General features: G+C 33.1%; 1 protein-coding gene across 6 annotated transcripts; it reads right to left on the bottom strand.

Annotated features, from left to right (window-relative positions):
* Positions 1–7,593: 7,593 nt before the first annotated feature.
* On the bottom strand, positions 7,594–22,997 carry LOC107020977 (rab3 GTPase-activating protein catalytic subunit). 6 transcript variants are annotated; one of them, XM_027917859.1, is made up of 23 exons: positions 22,893–22,997; positions 22,628–22,707; positions 21,980–22,023; positions 21,798–21,861; positions 20,492–20,606; positions 20,334–20,410; positions 20,109–20,206; positions 18,381–18,552; positions 17,524–17,746; positions 16,900–17,026; positions 15,354–15,463; positions 15,133–15,225; positions 14,414–14,545; positions 14,157–14,290; positions 13,463–13,552; positions 13,269–13,342; positions 12,025–12,205; positions 11,838–11,909; positions 10,738–10,777; positions 9,361–9,638; positions 8,620–8,797; positions 8,324–8,535; positions 7,778–8,074 (listed from the first exon to the last, which is right to left on the bottom strand). In XM_027917859.1, the coding sequence occupies exons 2-23, from the start codon at positions 22,682–22,684 to the stop codon at positions 7,778–7,780; spliced, it is 2,868 nt and encodes a 955-aa protein (XP_027773660.1). In that variant the 5' UTR covers positions 22,685–22,707; positions 22,893–22,997. The 6 variants fall into 6 exon arrangements, with proteins under 6 accessions (XP_015077018.1, XP_015077020.1, XP_015077019.1 ...); XM_015221532.1 differs by having other exon boundaries at positions 7,594–8,074; positions 22,628–22,973; XM_015221534.1 differs by having other exon boundaries at positions 7,594–8,074; positions 13,502–13,552; positions 22,628–22,973.
* Between the last annotated feature and the right edge of the window lie 1,325 nt (positions 22,998–24,322).

Genomic DNA, 24,322 nt, shown 5'->3' with positions numbered 1-24,322 from the left:
TCTCCCCAATCCCCCCCCCCCCCACAACAGCATATACTATTTTTTTTAAAGTTATTGCAACTTATGGGCGATAAAATAATTATTACAGTATAATATAATATATGGGTAGTATAAAATTGCTCATTAAAAATAAAATAAGAAATATAAAGTTAATTATTTCCAAATTCAGTGGTGCATGTATATCATTATTCTTCTCAGTAGAAACTAAAAAAATTAATATATCACATAAAATGATAATTAAAAAGTATGAATATTAGATTAGTTTTTTTTTGTTTTTTTTTACCGAACCTACTTAATTCTAAAGGAACAAATCAAATATAAACAGATAAATCTACATGTTTTTAATCTTATAATCATTCACTCAATTAATTTAAATTCGCATGATGTGTTAAAAGGCAATACTCTTCATTAAAATATATTTTATTTTTAGGACTCGAAATATAAATCTCATTACCGTACTAGGACGGTTATTGTCGAGAGAGGAGCTATTTTGTATGAAGCGGGTTCATCTGAATTCCCTTTGACAGAAAATTATATTATTTATAAATGATTAAAATAATTTTATATGTATATATAGTAAATGTCGAATCCCTTCAACTGCTTCATGTTTCTATTCTACTGATTTTGAATCTCCTTATTGAAAATTTTGGCTCCACTTTTAATTATTGCATTGTAAAGTGATAGTAATATTTTTTAGAATATATAGATCATATGATACGTAGTGGACAGGTATAGATTTTTTACCGTATAATCTAAAGTCAAAAGTTTCAAATAAATATTCTCGATGATGAAAAGAATTTATTTTCTTTAATTTTTTTTGATTACATTAGGGGTTTGAGGAGGAGATTATAAGGTGACGAATAAAGAAACGCGAACATTTAGATAATTAATTAACTGATCTACTCTCTTCATTTCATATTAGTTGATCATCTTACTAAAAATAATTATTTCATATTAATTGATCATTTCATTAAATCAAGAAAGCATTAATTTAAAATTTTCTATATTGTCCTCGTGATTAATTATTTTTTATAGTATTCGTATGTGATTGTAAAATTTTTAAAATCTCCAAAGAAATTTAAAGGGTGAATAAATAAATTATTTTTTATTTATAATTTCTTATATGTATAAAAAGAAAAATAATCTATTTATATTAAAAATGTTGAGGGTATTAACCTAAGAAATTCATGGTTTAATTTATAACTAGGTGATGCAGATATTCATTAATTATTTAGCTCTAAAAAGTCTAAATTGGTCCAATTCAGAACTTCACATCACTAAAAAGTGTTATAGTATCAATATACCCCCCACCCCCCACAAAATTTATTTCATATCAATAGATAATAAAATTAACAGGCTCTATTAGTTGCATGTTAATTGCATTTTCACTTTTTTCGTAAAACTAATTAATTATCATTCTAGATATATTTTAATTTGCTATGCTTATGGAATTTTATTGCCTCTACGGCTCTACCAGTTTATACTTTCTCGTAATTTTGTTTATATTAAATCAATTTTAATTTTTTTTTTAATATTGTGGTTCAAAACAAAACCTTAGATACTTATATAGTAATAAAATCATCTAATTAAGAATAAAAAAGAATTTTAAAAACAATTTTTTTATAATTATATAAAAGTGATATTTTTTGTGAGACGTTAGACTAAATATGTCAAATGATCAATTGGAACGAAGGGCCTAATACTACTTTTATTCTAAATTAACCGTCACCTTTGGATAATCTGTTTATTAAGAAACCAATACATACAATACATCGTTTAGTAAATGGACCTCGTTCTTGTTCTTTTGTTTTTGTTGCAATTGTATATAATACGCAATAATCACAATATTGTTTTTATTTTTTTATTTAGGTTACACTTGTATAATTTTTTATATTAATATTATTACTGCTGTTTCTATCTCATGAGCATTATATAATTTCACACTATTGCTTTATCATTCCAAATTGTTGAAGAAAATATATATTTTTCTTTACAAGTATTTTTTATTGATTAAATTAAAAATTATTAAATTTAAAAATATATAAAATCGAACTAAATTAATTAATACGCGAATAATTAATTGTCACTTGTGTGTGGTGCACATAGAATTGGTTAATGACAAAATGGCATCTTGAATTGGTCAAGGGAGTGTAGGGCCACTGTACGAACTTTACTTTTGCAGTGGGATTCCAAATGTCAGTATTAAATAGTAATTTTAGCTCTACGTATTATTTTTTTCGTTCATGATTTTTAGTTTTAGAGTCAAATTATAAAAAATTTTACTAATATTTTAACATATATTTTTTCGTCATATTAATATGTAAAAAGTTATAATTTATAGTACTTTTTATATAGTTTTAGAATATATAATTTTTTTTGTCCAAAATATTGAATTAATGTGATCTAATTTAACTGAAAAATTAGTCAAACTGACTTTCGAAAAGTGTAACATGACAAACAATTCCGGACGAAGGAAGTAAATAGTAATTTCCTATCGTGGGTAGCCTCGATGATTTTTACCAAGGAAATTCTATGATATCAATAATATATTTAATATAATCGATTTCGAAAAAAATATAAGTCATAGTTACAATAATATGATAATTAATTAACATGTATAATAATAAAATTAAAGATTGTACTGATAATAGTGGTAAGGGAAATTACTACATAATGCTCGAGTACTTATTAATCTTCTGTCATAATTAATTTTCTATTTCGTCACATCCTCCTATTTAGGATCATATCCTCCGTAAGCACTTGTCTAATTATCACTTCAATATTTTTTTGACCTACATCTATCTCTCCTTGAATCGACCATAGTCAACCTCTCACTCCTAATTTCTAGGGTATTTGTATCAGTGGCTGAACCACATGTAGTTGAGGGGTGTCGATCGGCACCTCTTCGTTGAAAAGTTACACTATGTAATTTTAGTAGAAATATTTTTTATATATATATATTACATATTGATAATCCTTGATTTCTACGCGATTTTACTTCTTTACATTTTGATGCCCTTTAATCAAAGTTTTGGTTCCACCACTGAATTTTGTATATCTCCTCTTCATATCCAAACCATCTCAACTTCATCTTTCTCATCTTGTTTGTCACGAGAAGGTCATTCTCACCTTATTTTAAATTATTTTCATTCTTAACAAGAAGTTTCAAGTTTAATCTTTCAAAATAAAAGAATAAATTTGTTATTGAAAGTATCATCTCGTAAATAGAACTTCAATAATTTTAGTTGTCTGTTAATATGAATACTAAACATCGAAAAATTTCAAAAAAAAAAACAAAAGATGGGTTGGGGAGGACTTGACGGTGGGAGTTAATGCCAAAATGTGGAAAATGAGGCATCTCGTGTGACTCCATTTAATTGCATCTCTCTCTTTGTTTTTCCCCTTTGGTCCATTCATTTGAAACTCACACCAAATTTGTCTTCTTTATTTTTCAAAATTTAAGAAAATGACATGACAAAAGAGTGCAACATTTCAAACGACAAAACTACATACTTTTAATTGATCAATATTCAATAGCATCGAAATTCTTTTCTGAAGAAATATTTGTATAGATAAATGTTGTTTCAAGAAATCAGACACCCGAATGTTAAAAAGGATTTAATTAGACAATTTAGAGTTGCTTTACATTAATATAATCGATTTTTTAATCAACTTAACAATTAATGCTTATTAAACTTACATGTAGTTATTGTACAAGTGACTTAATTAGTGTGATTACGTAGCTTAACCTATCAACATGTTTACTTCAATATTCAAGCGTTGTGCGTTCTATATAGGGAAGGTCTACGATTTTATATATAATAAAAATTTTCAAAATCCACGATATTATAAATTCAAGTTAAAAGAGATAAATTGAACAAATATGATCGTACATCTCTTATTGGAATATACTACTAAACCTAATAAATATGTTTTTATACTATCGATATATAAAACATAATTTTTGAACAATGTGGGAGATACACAAGATAAGCTCCTTGTATTTATATGAAGTCAAAATAATAGTGCGACTTCATCGTACAGCATCTTGGAAAATTTCCCTCCTATAAAAACTATCTTTTATTATATTTTACCTAAAAGAAAAGGTATCCGATGCTTCATCCCATTAATATAAATTCTCAGACATTAACTTTACAGTGTACAAAAATGTCAATATAATTCCAAAACCCCACAATTTCCTTAAATTAATAATTTTAGAAAAGATTTAATTGACTTTAATTTCATGATCATTTATGCCTTCACACTAAAGGGATTCCTTTTATCATCATCTTCTTAAGCAATAAAAAGATAGCTTTTTTAAATGGAAAATTCTCATAGGGTATATCCTATAAACTTCCAATTTTAAGATAAATGAACTTTATTTTAAATAAATAAAATCTTGAAAAAAAACTTTAAGATGGATGACATAGTACAATCATTTGAAGTCATTATTGTTTTATATATATATATATATATATATATATAAAAGGGTACTATTTTCAATGAAAAGAATGAATAATTTCAAGAATGACATTATAAAAAATTGATGATGCTGATCATAATAATTGAAGATTTCATTAAGGGGTTTTCTTCTAATTAAATTATAGTTAGTGATAACGAAAGATATAATTTTCCAGTATATTACATCACGACTAGGGACCTATTGTTCATGAGATTAAAATATTGTCTAGTAGCGGTTTGAAAGTTTTGTTTTCTGAAATTAATTGCTTTTTACATTTACATTTAAGAGAAGTAGCATCCAAAATAATGTTAATCTAAAAACTTTTCAACTACTAAATGATTCATACAGGCGAAAGAGAAGATGGTCACATAAAAATGGTGAGAGTCCATGAGATGCTGATTCTGGTGAATCTAATATAGGTAAGTCAAAGGTGATTAGATAGAGACATGCTTTTAGATACGAGAGTATGAAGATCGAAGATTAAAATAAAAAAATAGTAGATAATATAGTATTGTCTAATTACTTATGACTAGCATTATTATTACTACTCTCCAACTACTTTATTCTTCAATTTTTTTTATTACTTGTTGCTTCCTTTATATTTCATAGTCATATTGTTGCTATTATCCTTTTCTCGATTATTTCTAAATTCTGCATGACTCTTCATTGCTGATTTTGATATGAATTACATGAGCCGACAATCTATTGAAAATAATCTGTCTATCTTTACAATACATAAATAAATTGCGTGCACACCACTCTTTTCATACACTATACTCTACTTATAGAATCATCTGAATATATTATCACTGTCCTAACATAATTACTGTTTCTTTACCTTGAACTATAAAGTGTTGATAAGAGGATACGAGTATATGACAAAACAGGAGAAGAAGTGTATACGCAAGAAATTAGTCTATTTATTACTCCCCATCAACCATCCATGTCTGTGTTCCCATTTAGATGTTGGGTCTATTTCCAGCTGATAGAGACACAAACCTCGTGAAAGCTACTAATGCCTTATGATGACATACGTATTACCAAAAAGAAAAAAAAATAGCCTGATGCACTAAGCTTTTACTATAGCCTGATGCACTAAGCTATTTTCACAACTCAAACCTATGACAGATTACTTGACATCAACCTTACCAGTTATATTATCAAATTTAATTTAGTATGAAATAGTAGTTACTACTTAACTACCATTTTTATTAAGTTATTAATCAATATTAATAGTAAAATTTACATTTAATGATCATATTTTAAGTGATATGATAGTATAATATCTTAAACCATTCGACAACCCCTTCAAGCAAGGAGAAAAGGAAATTACAACAGCATTTGTTTGTTTGTCCTGTATAATGAGACGATTCACGCTTGAATTGGGGACTTTTATTCCCTTCACAAGAAAGGACCACAGAATATTTCAATTCTCTGATTCACGTTGGTAGAATATAATCTTTGATTGTTAACTATAATCAAATAATTCGAAAACAAACCAACAAATATCATTGTTCAAGTCCCGATGGATAGATTTATCCCATAACTGTATCGATAAGAGGTAGCAGGTGTTCCGTATAATTAGTCCAGACATATCATCATGAGTAATATGTGTCGAGGGTGTTTAGCTTCATGCTCTCTAAAATAAGAATCAAATGTGAAATTATTTGTATTTGAAAACACCAAAAACTTTTAAGGTCAAAAGTAAATGTAGGTAGTGGAATCTAAACGTTCATATATCTATCAAAATACTTTTGAGAAGAATTTTTAAAACGCCTATAACCGTGGTTGCTCAATTTGCAACTTTTCTAAAAAAAGGTATTTCCCCTTTAACACACTTCATCTTTCTACTATGATTGATGAATTAAAAAATGGAAAAAAGATGATTTCAGGGAGAAGCATATAGTAATAGAAAGAAACGTATGGAGATTATATTCCCTTTAATGAAATGACCCTTCAAGAGATTTGGATTCTTTAGAAGAGGACCCATCATAATTATCATCATCATTCTTATTACTTTTTCCTCCCATTTCTTCAAAGTAATTGCATTTAGCCACTGATAGCCAGATGTTTTTTTTGGGTAGGGTCATCCCCTTGTTCTTTCTCTTTTTTTTTGATGACTTTCCCACTCATTAACTAATTCCACGGAGTACCTGACACTTCTTACTAACAATAGGTACCAGGTAACTTTGCCACCAAGGCTATCACCCCCCTAGCTCTTTTAGCTTTTTCTTTTGAGAAGCACATTTTATTATTATTATTATTGTAGAAATAAGAAGGTTGTGGAGGTTATCCTTCATTTTGTTTTTGCTTTTCCTCTTTCATGCCTAGAAGCTGGTTTTTTCTTTTTCCTATTAAGCAGGAAAGAGAAAGAAAGAGTACAGTATGAAACACTCTTGGGTGCTCAACTACATATATTTCCTTGTAATATTACAGTTCTCTTTTCAACACCTAACACTAAAATGGACCTTACGAGACGACGCAAATTTGGACTAGTTGGAGAAGTGTCAAACTTGGTGAAAGGACACAAGAAAATAAGCCACATACAGGGCATGGGTCTTGTCTGCCAATCATGGAAACCGTCTGATTGGTTGAAAACTAGAAAAATGTAAGGGAACTTTATCATATATGATGTCTTCGTTGAAAGGCGTTTGATTAGAGAGAGAACTGAATGATTCATGATTGATGGTTCCCTACTGGACCAAACTATTGCAAAGTAGTCGCAGTAGAACTAAGAAGAATGATTTAGGGACATGCCATATACAAGAAAACTAAAGAAAGACGATAGAAATGTTTCCCATTTCACAATCATCAGATTAAATCTGGCGGCAGTGATTAAGGAAAAAAAATTATCTCATATGAACCATGGAAAACCTCAAAAAAAAGAAGTTGATAATCGTGGTGTCAAGTCCAACAAAGGTACTGGGTAACTCCATCCACTAAGGCTTCGTCAAATGGACAGAAATCACCTAATGTTTGATTTCTGGTCTCCTCAAGGATTTGAATTCAAGTCTTATGGTTTTCAACCCACTTTACTGGCCGCTAGGCTAAACCCTTGGGTGCATATTTTTTTTTCATTACCCTGTTTCAAACCATCAAATCGTTCCCAACATATAAATTTGGACACGGCGGAAAAATAAAATGAATCTGTATTTCAAGGAAAGGTTGAAAAGATGTGACAATCAGAAGCCCCTTTCAAACAAATTATAAAATCTAATAAGCTAGCATATCTATGGTATGTGACTGAAAGAATGGCTGGAAATATACTAACAAGAGAAATAACAATAATTTTACCTGGTTCCTTTAATGACGAAACTAGTCACAAGAGGCAACTGCTAGTGCCACACTCAGATCATTTGAGGTTCCGCATATGTACATTCTGTATGTTTCTAATTCTTGTTGGTAACCCCTTGGTGCATGACTAGCATAGTAATTTTTGCTAAGGTGATCACGTTTGGAAAATATGATCTCTCGCAATGTAGGTTCATGGCCATTTAGAAGATTTCCCATGCTTAAGACTTTCCTCCATGATTGATTCACAGTAGGTGGAGTGAACATGCTTGCAACAACTTCTCTCTCTTGTCGCCTAACTTCTTGTTTCTTATCGAAATCCTAACATAACAAAGTTGCACCATATAAAATGAGAAAGCAAGAGATAGAGGCACAGGTAAATTTACCCTTGTTTAGGGAAATATATTAAAAACAACATCTTCAGCCACAAAGACTTAAGCGAGGGTCCGAGAGGTATATGCTGTTAAGCAAGTTAGGAAATATGTTAATAATTCTTGAGTCTTGACCAAGACGTCAATCTCTCATTCTAGTGATAGAAAAAGAGAAAGAACAAGAGATATAAAATCATACCTTCTTCTCATCACCACCAATTGATACTGTTCCCATTTTTGGTAGATAGAAGTTGTAGTAGTCATTGAAAATGGATTCTGATAGACGCGGTGCTTGCAAGAACTTCTGATGAAGAGATGCAGCGAGTGTTATCAAACTCTCAACATGTCCAAAAATTGCACAGAGTCGCTTCAGGTCTTCAATATCTTCAGTGCCAACAGAAAGGCTATTTTCTGCAACAAAAAGGTCAACCTGTTAATTTACGAGCTCCTAAAATCCTATTGCAAATCAATAACATACTAGAACAGAAAATATACTTTGCAAGCATCTGAAGGTGGCTGCCATAGTGAGGTAAAGTTGTCCAATTCTGGTGGTCAGCTGCTTTAGGCCTCCAAATGACGTTCTGTTTAGCGTGTCAGCTGCTGCTTTAAAAGCAGTAGAAACCATTTGTCCCAACAATTCATATGGACGCAATGTTTCCAAATAATGAAGAACCTACACGAGTTACACAATACAAATTACTTCCAATCAAATCAAGAAGCTACTCCATAAAGGTGCAATTTTTAAAGGGATTGACCAAACTACATAAACATTTTGCTATAAAACTTCCCTTGGCCCTTTCTTCGTTGGTCCTCCTCTATGCCCTAAAACCCTCCCAGCTAGAAACCCCGACTCGAACTTTCAGGCCATTAACACTGCAAGTGTTCAAGGAAGTCAGAGACTACGCTGATTTGGTGAAAGACTACAACATGTAAGGAACCATCTGTCTGGATTAAAGAGGGGGCAATAGATGAATAGGGCAAACAGATGGAATCGGCTTGTTGAGTTATTCAATAGGGAGGAATGCTCTGGGGTCTCCAAATTTTAGTCTCTAAAGGACCAAATAGTCCACCTTAACTAGTCCGAGGGAAATAAACCCCACAAATCCTACTCCAAGGATCAAAACCTGCAATTTGTCTACTAATTTGCTGAAATTCTCATGAAGATTTATGATGGATCACTTATACCAGAATATTATAAATGAGCCTGGCTTATGCAAGTGTGCAATCTCAGTATACCTTTTCTCCTTCTTGATTTGGATCCAGAAGGGGCTTCTGCTCAGAAGCTGGCATTGGGAGTGCCTCATTCCAAATCTTTCTCCATAAATTCCCATGCTCGGACATTCTTTCTGAAAGTTTTCCACGAGGTGGCCAATCGTTTGTTGACTCTACCACTGCATTGGTGTTAGATACTACCTTCTCCATATTATCATCATTCTCCCAGTCTCTGGGTGAATGCCATCGGATGAAATCTTCAAACACAGCATCGGGATTTGCTGCTTTAAAAGCAGACATATCTATTGCAGAATGCAAAGGATAATAAAAAGTGAAAAAGAAGAGAAGATAAATTCTTCAAATATTAGCAAGCAAATGATAATTGGAAATGATTAAGTCTAGTGTGATGCATACAACTTGCTACAGTAGAAACAAAAAACTACATAAAAAATAAATCAAGGATTTGATTCACTTAGACAATTAGGAAGAAATTGTTTATGTACACTTTCAGCTTTGACTAAATCTGTTGAAAAAGTTCTCAATCTATAACATTTTGGCCTGAGATACTTAATCCATTTAAAAATGCTAACAAACCGATAATTAGTACAATTGCTTCCTTGTAACCTTTTGACAATTCTTTTGCGAAGGTATTTTATAAATGATCAGCACTAAGAAAGTGATGTCCAAATCTGTACATGTGCAGCAAAAAAGTAACTCAACAAAAGTCTAGTCCTGCTAAACATGTAAGGATTCTAACCCCATTTGACACTTATTAAGGTGTCATATCTCCAGTGATAAGATAACCTATGGATTCCAATTAGAAGTTATTGTTCATAAAGGTGTATTACGACCCTACAAGTATGTCGTACAACTAATTGGTTGGTCTGTCGCCAAAACACCTGACTATAGATTATGTTTTCACAGTGAGCACCAAAAGAACCATAATGTGCTGACTTTCCTTCCACAATTAGATGACAATATAGACTTAAGTGTTATTTCAACCCGAGTAACAGTGTCTTGTTCCAATAACTCTTGAGGTAAAACAGAAGAATCCATCACAAGATGCACATCGATCTATTTTATGCATTTTCAAACTCTTTAAGTATCTCATGATCTCAGCACACAACAGCCAATAAGCTGAGATCCCCAAGATGCCCACTTGATGCTTTAGCCAAGTGAGAAGAAACCTATAAGTTGCAATGACTAATAAGAACCATATAACCTTTGTTGCTTGGATCTTTCAAAAATGCTGTCGGGTGTGTGTAAGATCCTCCAAGGAGGATCTGGCTGCAGCAACATTATATTTATTGAGGATCCTAGCAACATAGTGCATAACACAGACAAACGTGCCGAAGACAGCAAGAAAGCCATTAAGAAAGTAGAAGGTACAGAAGTTCCTACCTGATGACAATATGTCTTTCTCAAGTTGGGCAGAAAATCTCTGCAAATAAACATTAGACGTTCCATTGTCAGATGAAATAATGGTGGAAATGATAAGACTTTATGAAGCAACTGAAGGATAGCTTAACATATAACAACTGTTTCCCCAGGAAATATTGCAATAGGAATCTATGGATATGTCCTTCAAACAAGACTAGGATAGTCAAAAACACAAACGAATACCAAACAGTCCAAATACTAGAAAATTTGCCACACCTTGTGTGATTTTTTAAAAAACAAATCTTTAATTGTCAACTCTAGACATATGTAGCTATTGAATACAAAGAGGTAACATTGTTTCAAAATTTTCTCAAAACTAATAATAATAACAATAACGAGAAAACTTTATGGTGGCTCAAAAGTGAGAGAGTGGAGTTTAGTGAAGAGACCAAAACTTATAATTGCTGAAATCAGTAGCGGGAACATGGAGTAAGTAAGTGTTTGAAATTCAGGAGAAAGCAAAGTAGTTATTCTAGAGTTCAAAGTTTATATGCATTTTATTAGTATACAGATGAATTACAAATTTTCTACTATATATCAGGCGGAAAAGAGACTACTTCACCCTGATCATGCTGTTTAAGCCATATCATTGATGGAATGCAATTCAATATATCTTAATCTGCATATTTAGGATCATCAATAAGGATGATTCTCTATCTCAGACGTGTATATGGATTTAAGTACCTAATCATCTAGGAGATGTACTTGCAATGTAGTCCAGTGCTTGTTAGCAATTTCTTAAGCAGAAGATGATGTAAGAATTGGTGGGAATTACAAAACCATTTCTCTTATTGAACATGTTTAATACTAAACAAAGCGAGAAGTCACAGAAAAAATTATCATGTGTTGTTCTATATGACCTGAAGCCAAGATTCATGTAGTTGATTCACCAATAAACCATTAAATTGGCATTTATATATATGCACAGACTATAGACTTCTTATATAGCAATCATTCTTCATTCAATTACAGTATGCAATGACTCTCTACAAGAATAGTAACAGCAGCATATTTCATGATTATCAGAAAAATAATTATCTATAATAGAGCTTTGAGCTCACAAAAGATTCACCAAGGGCCTCAACGGCTTGAAGACGTTCTTCGTGCATGTCTTCAGTCATAAGTGGTGGATCCTATAAAAAAAAGTTAACATCAAAAGTTTGCCACCATATCATACGCAAATGTGGGAAGGAAACAGAAGACTGATAAAAACAACAAATACTCGGTCAGCAGTACAAATAAATCAACCTGTGTAAATGGAGCATGCATGTTCTGGTAAGATTTCAGAAGCATCATAGACCCGACAATACCAGCCGATCCCTTCCTGATACATGCCGAATGCTTTGGATCACCTAACTTCACATCATCAGAATGTACAAAACTAGAAATATCACTTTCAGGATCATTTGGATGATCTGGTGTTGACAGACTGCAGAGAGAACAGGAAACAAACTCAGTTCAGTTCAAAGGGCAGAAATTCAAACTAATACAGATGAGTAGGTTTTTGAAACATAATACTAACTCCGCTCAATTTGTTTGTGCGACTTCGCACAAAATTTAAGAAAATAAAGAAGACTTCTGAATTTTGTGGTTTTAAACTAAAGATATGCAAAATGTACCAAAATTCCCTTTAATCTTGTGATCTTAAACATGACATGTGGAAAGTTAGAATTAAGGAGTAGCCAAAAAAGGAAAGAGACATTTTTTTTGGACTAAAAAGGTAAGAAAGACAAACAAATTGATATGGAGGGAGTATACCCACATCTTGCACAAAAACGCATGCAATTTTCCCTGACTAAATTTAGTCCAATGCTGCAACTTTAAAACTTATGGATCTCCGATCCAGATGTAAGGCCTAGACTAGGTAAGCTTACCCCAGCCCCAAAGAAAAACCCAAAATAAAAAGATGAATAAAAGGAGAAATGGCCAGATCATTTTGGATTAGCCTATCATCCTTTAGGTAGCTGGGAAAATGTAAAGAGAAAGGTCAGACACCCATCCTGACCCGACATCATATTTAACTATTTAGATAAAACATTGCCTCAAACGAGCCTCATTTAAGTCGAAAGTGGGTCCAAATCAAGTATCTGGACTTCCACCAATACCAGAAAAAATTGAAATTCCCCTAGGGTGAAAAGAGGGAATATTCTCAAAACAAACTATGACAAACATTAAAAAAATTTAACTAAAAACAATAAGCAAGAATAAATGAATTAATATCAGTTCAGTTAAAACACCCTAAGATACAGCTTATAGAGTGTAGACTGCCGTGGCATAAATCAGCAGGTTTTAAAATTATAGGTGCTTCAATTCCTCCATCATGACATAATCACAAAACTTGACCTTCATGCAGCTTAGCATTGTAAAATAGACAAGAATAGGAGCACTTAAAATGCAGAAAAACTGGAATGACATAGTTCAGAAAAACTAGATTGGCTGACAATCAACAAGCATTCAACAATTAATACAAAAAGTTCTCACTTGCTTTTCACCTGTCACATTCAAAAAAAGAAGTCTCAGTATCTCCATCTTCAGAAGATATGTCACTCTGGATCTGAGAGTCTCCCTATATTATATAAGTTAATTAATATCCTGACAGGAAATTAAGTTATAACAACGCATTGATGTTCTTAAGCACTTAAAACCTTTTAGATAGAAACAATGTAGACAATTGTCATAAAAGTACCTTAACATGAGCGGAAAGGAAAAAATTGTTTTCACCTGCCTTTGGACAGTCTTGATTCAACTGACGCTTTTTATCAATGCAAATTGAAAGCTACATATTTGGGAGATAAACCAAAATTAGACCAGATAGATGATTTACCGTTGTCATATCTTTAAAAGAGACTATCGAAGAGAAAGGGTAAAGGAAAGTATCATTCACTAGTACTCACGAAACGTCCATATTAATCAATTTAGAATACCATTTTGTTGCACTTTTTCTTAGAAATATTTTGTTATTCAAGATTGATCTTGGAAACAGATTTATTAGGAAGCTCATGACAAACAGGATAACTACAAACTAAGAGTTTCAAAAAAATCTGAGACTTCGATTCATGTTTTTGCAAGATATAAATCAGAAAACTTAGGGATTAAATCTACGTCAAAAAATTCTGGGCTTCAACAAAACTACTACAATGAAAATCAAAGAAACAGTGGGAGACAGCAAGAAGGCAGTGAAAGAAAGGAAATAGGTGAACTGACTGAATATTCAGACACAGTTTACATGTTGAAAGATAAAACTAGTTATTGTGGCATTTGGAGACACACTTATCAAAAGCCATAGAGGCAAGGAAGTCCTCATTATTTTCTTTATCAAAAAAAAAAGTCCTGCACATTATTTTCTATTTCTATGTCAAGCATTACTGCAAGTGACTCACCATGTGTAATTTCTGGTGAATTAAACATGTAGATAGGTCGACTACACCATTGGCTTGCATTCTAGGTAATGGCTGTGACTCTTCCCAACACCAGCGAACTTCTCGTACAAACTCTATCCAGAATGCCGCAATAGCTAAATAGACATCACAGAAAAAATATGCCTTAGGGGGGAAAAGAATGCTGAAGTAACTTAATGAAGGAATATACAAAGGAAGTGCTTTCTTGAACTTTTTCAGCCCATAGAGTCGGAAGGTACCCCTTATATTGCAATCACCAAACCAGAGAGAATGCAGACAGAACTGGCCAAAAAGTGATTCAAGAGGAGAGCCTTTAATGGTACGAGAATTTTCATGATCTCCTTCAGCAAAATCAAGTTGCAGGGCATCAACTGTATGAAGAAATTGAAATGAATACAAGATAAGTCAACTGATGTTTCTCCCTCCATTTAGAACCTAAATTTGGAACTCCAACACCATATTGACATATTATATTCTGAAGAATACACTTCTCATTATGTCTGATTTCTAATTCTCTTCTTGTTGTTAAAACAGACTCATCATTAGTAGGGTAAACCAGATCAAAGTACACTGCCTAAATATGGCTAGGTCAGCCAAGAATCCAGCTGGATTAACATATCTCCACATCATTTCTGTATGATGAATGGAACATGTATCTAACCAGTGAATCAAAGAATGTACAGCAAATATTTATGTTGATATGAAATAACACTAATCTAAGCCATTATCATCCCCCCCCCCCCCAACCACATTTTCTTACATCTTGCGGATTCAGATGTATAAGTTATTAATCATATGCCTAACCTACAGTACATAAAATAAAGTATAGAATCTGAGAGCGACATTGTCCATCAAAATTGAAACCTCAGGAAGCAGCAGTTACCGTTTTCAGAATTGCAATCCAAGTGGGACACGTAGAAAAGGCTACAACTAAAGAAAAAGAGAACTCGTGATATACCTTCATGAAAGAGGTCTTTAAGAACTCGATCAAGGACAGTTGGGGGAGGTATGACTGCAGTAGACTTCAAATTCTCAGGTCCTGAGTTCTCTACTGCCAAAAATAAAGGAGCAGATTAGTGAACAAATGCATCAAGATCAAAATCTCCACATTTATACAAATCTGATATCGCAGCGCAATTGAACAGAAAATTGCAGATGGTTTGTTCACAGTTGTAGAACCTGAAATAAAATCTTCCACAAATTTAGCATCCAGTGACATATGCAAAGCGTCAATTAAGAGCAGCAACTGTGATGCGAATCCAATTCTCTTTCTGCCAGAACCATCACTTCTGAATTCACCAAACGTGTTTACGAAGTGAGACTCAAATCAGTGCGCAAAGTTCAGTCCAAACCAATCAGTATTGAATCAGAGGAAGATATTAGATAACATTGAAACCCTTTCCCCCTTAATGTGACAACTAGGACATTCTTTTTTATAAGCAACTATAACTAGGACCTTCTTGAGAAGCTTAATCTTGCATAAAAATATTTTGAGTGTTTTCGACGCAAGTGTTAGTCAGCCAATTACATGTTACCTTCGCAAAAGAAAAGTGTTCGTCACTCGCTAACACCTCAAAAGCAAATGAAATGAATGAGGCAAGCATAAAATGAAAAAGTTAAACTTCGCCATTTCCTAATTATATTTGGCACAACGTCAAAAGCATTATAGTGTTACCTCCATCCTCTTGATGTAGGAAATAGAAAATCACATAATGCTACAGCCTACAAGAAGACGATGTTCCATTCTAATACCTAGTCGATAATTTAGTTGACTGATGAAAAGCTGTGTGAGAGGTAAAATACACAATTTAAGATCTCTTAAGCTACTGCACAGATAAACTGACTTAGCAAGACGAGTCACGGGTTACTGGTCAAACATTAGCCACAACGACCCATGGGAACAGAAAGCTTGCACTTTTGAGTAATAGCATCCTCTTCATCGAGTAATTAAGCTCACGGTCAAAATTTAAGTTCAGCGGGGAATATCCTGTAAAACTATATAAGCTTCTTGTTGCCAATTTTAGCTACTTTTGGAAGAAAAAAGATGAATGGAGGACTAATTAACAATTTTGCTGATGTTATATACTTCAATGATAATCAACGTTTTTAGTCACAGTAGAGTGGCTAGCAACTAGTGTAGAGCAAATTTTTCAAAAATGATCACCTATCTTTCACTATATTGAATCATTGACTACTGAAGGAATTTAAAAACATTATCTGGATATATGGTGATTATATTTATTTGCGTGATGTAAATGGCTGCAGAGACTTCGATAGGAACACATTTCACTGAATAGTATGTGCAGATATTTTTTCTTTTTTGACAAGGGAACCCATAGTCGCTACCCTTCAGGTCTGCACAGGGAAACCCCACTACAGTGTAATAGCCAGCAGACCTCACACAGGAGAGGTAAATAGCACTAGGCAAACACCGTGCAACGTGCTCAACAGAGAAAGCAAGCAGGGGGCTTCGAACTTGAAATCCCCCAACTGGGAGATCACATGCTCAACCAGCTGGGTCAACCTTGACAACAATCCATAGAGCTACCATTACATCCACATAGCAAACAAGAATCTCAATGAAACACATCCAGCAGGCAAATGAACACTTGCTAAATCACAAAATTTACCAATATAATTTATAAGGAAGTGGTGGAGAAGACTCAAGTCTTCCATTTTTCATGAAGCAAGAGTAAAAAAAATGTGAGTATTCATAGTGTCTTACAGAATCTCAGATAAACATGGAGTTATTAACCACTTCTCAGCCTCAAGAGGTGACACATTTTCCATCTCAGCCATTTCAAGTGAACTCTCTATCGCTTTCTCTGACCATACTGTAAGCAGCTCAAACCCTGCATCATTAACAAATACATCTAGTAAGTCAATAACGCTAATGGACAGAGAATTATAAATTAAACTAAGTTCAATCTCTTGTACCAAATAATATAGCAAAATGTAATAGTTGGATAGAAAAAGATTGAAGTACATTCTTACAACCCCCTAAAAGAAAGTCATTCTCTCCAATTAAAGACTCTTAGAAATCCTTTCCATCTCAATACTCTCAATAGCTGAAAGAACGATAATTTTCCTCAAGGCACTCACGAATAATAGTAAGAGCCAAAAACAAATATATGTAGATGAAAAAAAAATTGGCTGATTTGTTCATAAATGTTGTTCTAAGAAGAGCTACCAGTTGTAGGCAAAGATCCAAACACTCAATTATGAGAATTTAAAGCAGCAACTCTGCAAACTCAGGTTAAGATGGGTCTTATGTCACTCCCCCTGATGAGCACCGACCAGATCTGACAGTAAAAAATACAGTTATTAATCTCCTCAGCAACACAATTACCTCTTAATGGGTCTTCAGCAGAGTACCACTCACTCCAAGGACAATTATCATCCCACTGTGTTCTACTCTGATGGTTGCTTTTGGGACTCTCCCCAGATTCTGTAAAACCTCCCTCAGATTCTTGTACGTCATCATCCTCACTATAGGGAAGTGTGCGATAGGTCATCTTCATCTTGAGATTTACTTGGAAAAGATGCATGGATAGGTCCATATTGGAGAAGGCCTTGACCAAGGAATTCAAAATAGGTTAGATTAGAAGGACACTAGTTGAAGATAATAAAAAGCTCATACAATTAGTAACATAATTCCTTGAAAGCAAGAACAATGCAATTGTCAAGAACATATCATTCATTTGGCTAAAAACTGGGCAGCCATAAAAGGCCAATTTTTATTTTTGTTTTATTGATATTGGCAAACCCCACCCCAAACTTTCCAATGCAGGAGCCCGCTTTGCTCCTTTGGCTATTCAAACCCCAACCTTATAGTTGAAAATGGAGGGTCCTTACACCAAGCTGTCCCTCCTTTGTCGTGTCACAAAAATGCCAACGGGGGGATATCAATATGCTGCTCTTTCAGAAATCCAAAATGTAAATATCATCTGATTTTAAGAAGAAAGCACAAAACCGAGATCGGTTAATTTCAAACTGCGCAAAGGTAGCTCATGAAGCATGAAGCTTTATGTGCAGCACAAAACCGAGATCAACCAATTGCAAACTGCGCAAAAGCAGCTCATGAAGCATGAAGTTTTCTGTACATCTTAGGAAATACAGAAAGTCAACCAGAATTTGTAAGATCAACAAACCATCAGAACCTACAAATCACTTGGAATATCAAAAGTCTACACGAGAAGAACTTACAAATTGAGAAATAAATAGCTCATACAATCCCTCCAAATGCATAAGCTTCACTGGCACCTGGCTACCTATACGATCAGCTTCAAATCGTCTAGTGAAGAGGGTTCCCATGTTCTGGATGCCAATGTATGCTTTCCGAGAAGGATCATGCACTGGAACAAATGCCGGCCAAAAACTGCATGGTGTGAGCATATCAACCATTTCCTACATTGTTCACTATAGATAGGAAGTATAACAAACATAGAGCCAAGAGTTGAGTTCTCCTTGAAGAAAACCTAAGTACCGATATGATATTAAATTATTCTTTTCTGCATTTTTTAAGCCCCCCTTTTATTCATAAAGCAGGTTTTCCGGAGCCCCTTTTTAAGAGATAGAATGGAAGGTGTACTGAAAATGCTGCATTTTTAATTGGTTGCCACTTTTACTAGTTACTAGCATAATGACTTTTCTTATTGATGGAATCCACCGTTCACATATCTGGTACAGCTTTCCAAGTAAAAGATTCAAGCTAGATAAAACATTACTCACAAAAAGCACCATGAAAGTGCTTGAGGTTTACAATACAAAAAATTTAGCCTCTTTAATATTTTAGAGGGGCTAAGAGAATCAATACTGTATCGGGGTAGTTTAAAGTATTTTTTAAAAAACAGGTAAATATTGAGTATAATAAGAATAATAGACAGCCTAACAGTAAGAAGATACTAGGACATTACAACAATAGAGACTCCCCAATACAAAAAACAAAAAGGATGGATTCCTTTCGTACAGAGTACTATTCCTGTAGAAAATCTATGAAATTTAGCATGCTATTTCATCTTTGACATCCTGTAGGTCGTATAAAAAAATTAGAAGCCATAAACATCTGAATTTGATCTTCTGCATAGCATCTACTTTCCCTTCGAAACATCTTGCATTCCTTTCCTGACACCACCCAACAAATACAAGCAGCTATTGTATTCCAAATCTTTCTCAAAAGGTTTCTTTACTACCCCAACATCCCAGCTGCTTAAAAGTTCCTTTACTGAGTTAGGCATAATAAACATACAGTACTGAATAGGTAGGAAAATAAGGACCAACTGACTTGTTACTGGACAATGCAAAAAAAAAAAAGATGGTTGCTACTTCCCTCTATGTTTTAACACAAAAAGCACCTGCTGCATAATGACAAACCTCATCTCTGTAATTTGCACTGAGTTACGCACACCTCGTGAGAGACCAGACACATAAAACAACAGATCTTCTAAGGGGCATTGTTCTTCGACGGGGTATTTTAAGTAATTCAGGGAACATTTGAAACATCAGTCGCATGCCGCTTGCTAAAGGGAAAAGGTATGACGCATAGCCTTTTGTTCTCGTGATTCTGAACATTACTTACTTCACATTAGCCGCAACTAACATACATTCTATTCAAATCTATATACTAGAAGCAGGAAAATATTCTGTTTCTGTTTATCAATGTCTTCTTTGTTTCAGCCTCATCAATCTCCACAGGTTTTGTTTAACAAATTAACCTTCCAATATAGTGCACTTCTTTATGATTAAAAAAATCTCACTGACAGAAAAACAATGCTCCAACATAAATTTATTAAATCTCTCACTATGTTTTTAGCGCTTTAGCACATGATTTTAAAAAGAAAGATGAGTGCTTCAATTACCAACAGGAATAAAACCTAGGCTAATAACTCAAAAGTAACGAAGTAAATAGAATGGTACAATCCTGTGACAACATACCCCGAACAATTTGACAATGCAATAGCAACTGCACTTAGAAGTTTGCTTGCCTCCGGTCCATCAAGAACCACGCCACTGGCACTTTGAGGAGCAATCACCTAGAGATGAACATTACAAATTCAGAGAGAAAGCAAAACAATATGCACTAGATGAAGGGTACTAAATCCACAAGAAACAGGTCATCTTTCTGTGTGGACATGAATGAGGGAAAAGAGATAGAGATACCAGGAACTCATTCACCCCAAAAGACAGTTGCAGATTATGCAATTCACAATTCCATCCATTTCCGTTTCCTCGACCAACTAAATTCAAAAGATTGGTTGATTAAGTCAAACATGAAAAACACTCTCGGATGGATTTTTGCAGCAGAATTATGTGCATACCATCATTGTGTGTTCCAAAATAGTACTCCATGCAATAGCTTTTCATCGCATACTTCAGGTCAGTTTTGACCTTATACAGGCCCTCAGCGATATTCAAACTGATAGCACCCTTTCTCTGTCATTAGATAATATGTAATATACACAAACAAGAAATCCATGAACAACATCCGAGAACCTGTTGGTCATACTTCTACCAGAAGTATCAACTCAATGTAATATATAGTCAAGAAAATTTATAAACTATAATTCAAGTCAAAGCATAACGACAAGACTAAGTCCCACGAAATTTGAATTGAATAGGAAATATACATACGCCAGTGTCCGGGAATATCATTAACATTTGAAAGAGATGATTGATCTGACCTGCAATTACTCCGGTACCAATTACTTGAATATAGTATACAACCAAAGTGCACTAAACTAGGAGAAAAATAAAAGCTGATAACTATAACAGGGTATCCATTGAACTTTTGGGAAGCTATTATAAATACTTTCAGACTGTTCTGTCTGCAACTCTCTTTGGATATAGTTATAGCAGTTCTTTGTAAGATGTTTTAGCTATCATCCAAATCAATTAGTCAACTATGTCTTAATATCAAACTAGTGAGGGTCGGTTACAAGAAGCCTCTATATCCATACTGCTCTATTTGGGCTCATTGCTTTCCAATACTCTATAATATTTCTTGTAAGACAAATTAGATGTTCTTTGAAACTAACTGTTATCCTATCTAATACTTAATCCAACACTAACATACAAATGTCTGCCCAAACTTCACAGACTCGGGCATACACGAGATTTAATGTAAGTATAATAACAATAGCTAAGCCTAAATTCAGACTATATGGATCCTAATTCCTATGTAAATTCATTATACTTTGACTATCTTTACTCTAGCTGTCAGATTACCACTATTCCTTGAGATGGCTGCAGTAAACAGCAAAATTGCTTCCTCAATTGAAGAACAACTAAGCAACCTTTATCTGAATTATTTAATAGACTTATTATTCAGTCTACTAAATTCAAACAGATTCTTCAAAGGCCCATTCCTAGCAAGATTTTGTTAGGGACCAGACTAATAACTAAAGTAATGGTAGCAATGCTCAACTACAATCATTAGCATTGTTCAGCTCTCCCGAAAGAGATTGAGAGGGAGAATTTGAGCTTCTGGTGTAGTATAAGTGCACTATTTTGAGTCATATGTATTGAGTGGAAATTATAATCACTCAGATGCAAATTCAAAATGATAAACTATGAATCACCATGTAAAAAAAAATCTGAAGTAGGAAAATTTGAAAAAAAGCATACCAACAAATTCTTGGTGCCATCAGTCAACCACTGCCGGCAAACTGCCTCTATCTCGGATATGAACCTACAGTTATAAATTATTAACTTTAGATTCTATGCCCCTGTATATATCATGATCTGAGCTTTGAGCATTGAGGACACAATCAGTAAATGCAGTAACTTGTTATGGTTAAAGAAAATACCTTTCCCATGAAGAGGCCAGGGTAAAATCATCAAAATGTTCAAACTGCAATTAAACAATTAAAACAACATAAAACCTTCCACCAACATTGAAACCCAAAATGTGAAAATGAACAATCTTTTGAAGTAATGCAGCTAAGTATTTCCAAGTTCCCTGCTGCAATCCACCAATTACTTTCCTTACGGCATATACGTCTCAAATGTCGCTTGTTGACTAATAAAAGCATTGAGCACTTTAGAATGCTGGAAACAGGGCCAAAAATACCCATAAACTACTCAAAATAGCTCAACTTTATCCCTCGTTACATTTTTGAGTAAAAAATTGCCTCGCCATCACATTTTTGGCTTTAAAGTACCCTCCAACTATCCAAAACGGATCAAAATTCGCCTTCCTTCTACCGGATGTTCCAAAACACGACCAAATTTACTCTTGCACTATTCCAAATGACACAATCAGTACAGACTACAGAATATTGCTTTAATCTGCTCCAAGTTAGAAACCTAGTTCTTTTATATAATTGCACAGAAAAATCCCAATTTGTATGGACGATTTATTAGATTTTAGGCTTAATGCGTGCGATTATACAAAAAAATCGCAACAATAATTTACATGAAATTTATCAACAAAAAAAAAACAATTATGTAAGTACCTCCTCTTGTAGATCCTCATCCTCAGCAGAGCTAGGCATTCTGCTAGTTGACGCCATTAATTTTTCGCCGAAATCAAAATCTACAGTTCGTAATTGTTGATCACTAAAAGATTAATTAGGATTATACCTAGAATTATAAGAATTTTTATCGGAGAATGTGAATTACAACTTGTAAATTTAAAGGGGATCTTTTACTAGTATAATTTATGAAGAAACTCGTGAGATTTTTGGGCGACGATTATGGGTTACATGTGCAGAGAGAGACCTGGAGTGGGAAGAAGATGACGGTTCGATTATGACGGCGTCACTTTACGGTGAAGTGTTCTACTTAACGACATCTTCTTATTCGTTAACCACTGACGGAAAGAACCCGCTCTATATGATAGTGTGTAATTAAAAAAGGGAAAATATGTACAAGTATTCCTTCTGAATATGATTAAATTTCAGAAACACAACTTAATTAAATTAAGATTTTATTTTTTAAAATTTATTTTTTTTATAAGTTTATACATCTTTTATTGTTCTGTATATTTTGTAACGTGTAAAAGATATTTACATATCAAGTAAATTAAAAAGGTGCAAAAAATAAAAAATAAATAAATTTAAAGATAATAATAATTTAATTAGTGTGTGTATCTCAAATTTCAATCATAATCTAAAAAAATACTCGTAAAATTTTCATTTAGAAAAAAGAAAAAGCATCAATGTTTATATTAAGCAAAAATAATTTATAACTCTTGTGTATAGTTAAATTAATTGGATAATATAAGTTAAAGTACAAACGTGAGCAAATGATGCAGCCCAATGCTTCGATTACAAGTTGATTGAATTGAATTCCTAGCTTTCCAGTCCTTTTTTTTATACGGTTGAATTTGTACAAATTGTAACTTTAAAATTCAATAATTTTATTGAATTACAATATTAAAATTATAAAATGTAATTCTAACTTTATTTTTGCATTTTTTTTTAATTTCTTACAATGTGCCAAATTGGGATAAGACCAAGTACAAACTACAGAATATTGCTTTAATCTGCTTCAAGTTAGAAACCTAGCTCTTTTATATAATTGCACAGAATAATGTTGATATTGTCTTTTTTTTGGCACATTGTAAGAAATTAAAAATAACAATGAAAAACCTTTGCTTAAATTAATAAATAGAAAAAATTTATATTTTTAGTTGTGTGGCTTTTCTTAAACTAATAAATTTTTTTTCCAGGTTTATCTTTGTTTGCCAAAAATCTACTTAATTTATTTTTCTTTAGAGTTCAAATACGTTGATATTCATATTGATGATGTCTAATATGATCAATATCAAAAGACCATAAAATTGAAGAGAGAGTAACAACAATTAAAAAATAATCGAAACACAACAAAAAATTGATTGTGCATTTCATTCCAAAAGATCAAACCATCGTACTCTCACTGGCTACTACCATTCTCCATAACTTTTCATATCTCAACTTTTTTATTTCCTACTTTCAAAATTACAAAAGACATAGATTAAGATTTATGTTTTAACTAATACATATAAAACATATAAATAGAAGCAAAATTTCAAACTCACAAAATGCATTGTGTTTTTAATGAATTTATTACCCAACTTAAAAAATAGAGCAAAATATATCATTTATTGAAACAGATGGTTTGATGCAAAGATAAAAGAAAATCATGACTCAAAATTTGTTTGGATAAAC

This window comes from Solanum pennellii, chromosome 6 (assembly GCF_001406875.1).
Source record: "Solanum pennellii chromosome 6, SPENNV200".
Taxonomy (NCBI): Eukaryota; Viridiplantae; Streptophyta; class Magnoliopsida; order Solanales; family Solanaceae; genus Solanum; species Solanum pennellii.
The sequence above is the reverse complement of the archived record's forward strand: the minus strand, read 5'-3'. Positions and strand labels throughout refer to the sequence as shown.

What these genes read in the sequence shown, in the direction of transcription:
- LOC107020977 (XM_027917859.1), bottom strand. Translation starts at nt 22,684, where the DNA reads ATGGCGTCAACTAGCAGAATGCCTAGCTCTGCTGAGGATGAGGATCTA. An exon ending in TGTGGAAGATTTTATTTCAG is followed by an intron (nt 15,226 to 15,353) that starts GTTCTACAACTG and finishes TATTTTTGGCAG; the next exon opens with TAGAGAACTCAGGACCTGAG. An exon ending in CAAATCAAGAAGGAGAAAAG is followed by an intron (nt 8,798 to 9,360) that starts GTATACTGAGAT and finishes TAACTCGTGTAG; the next exon opens with GTTCTTCATTATTTGGAAAC.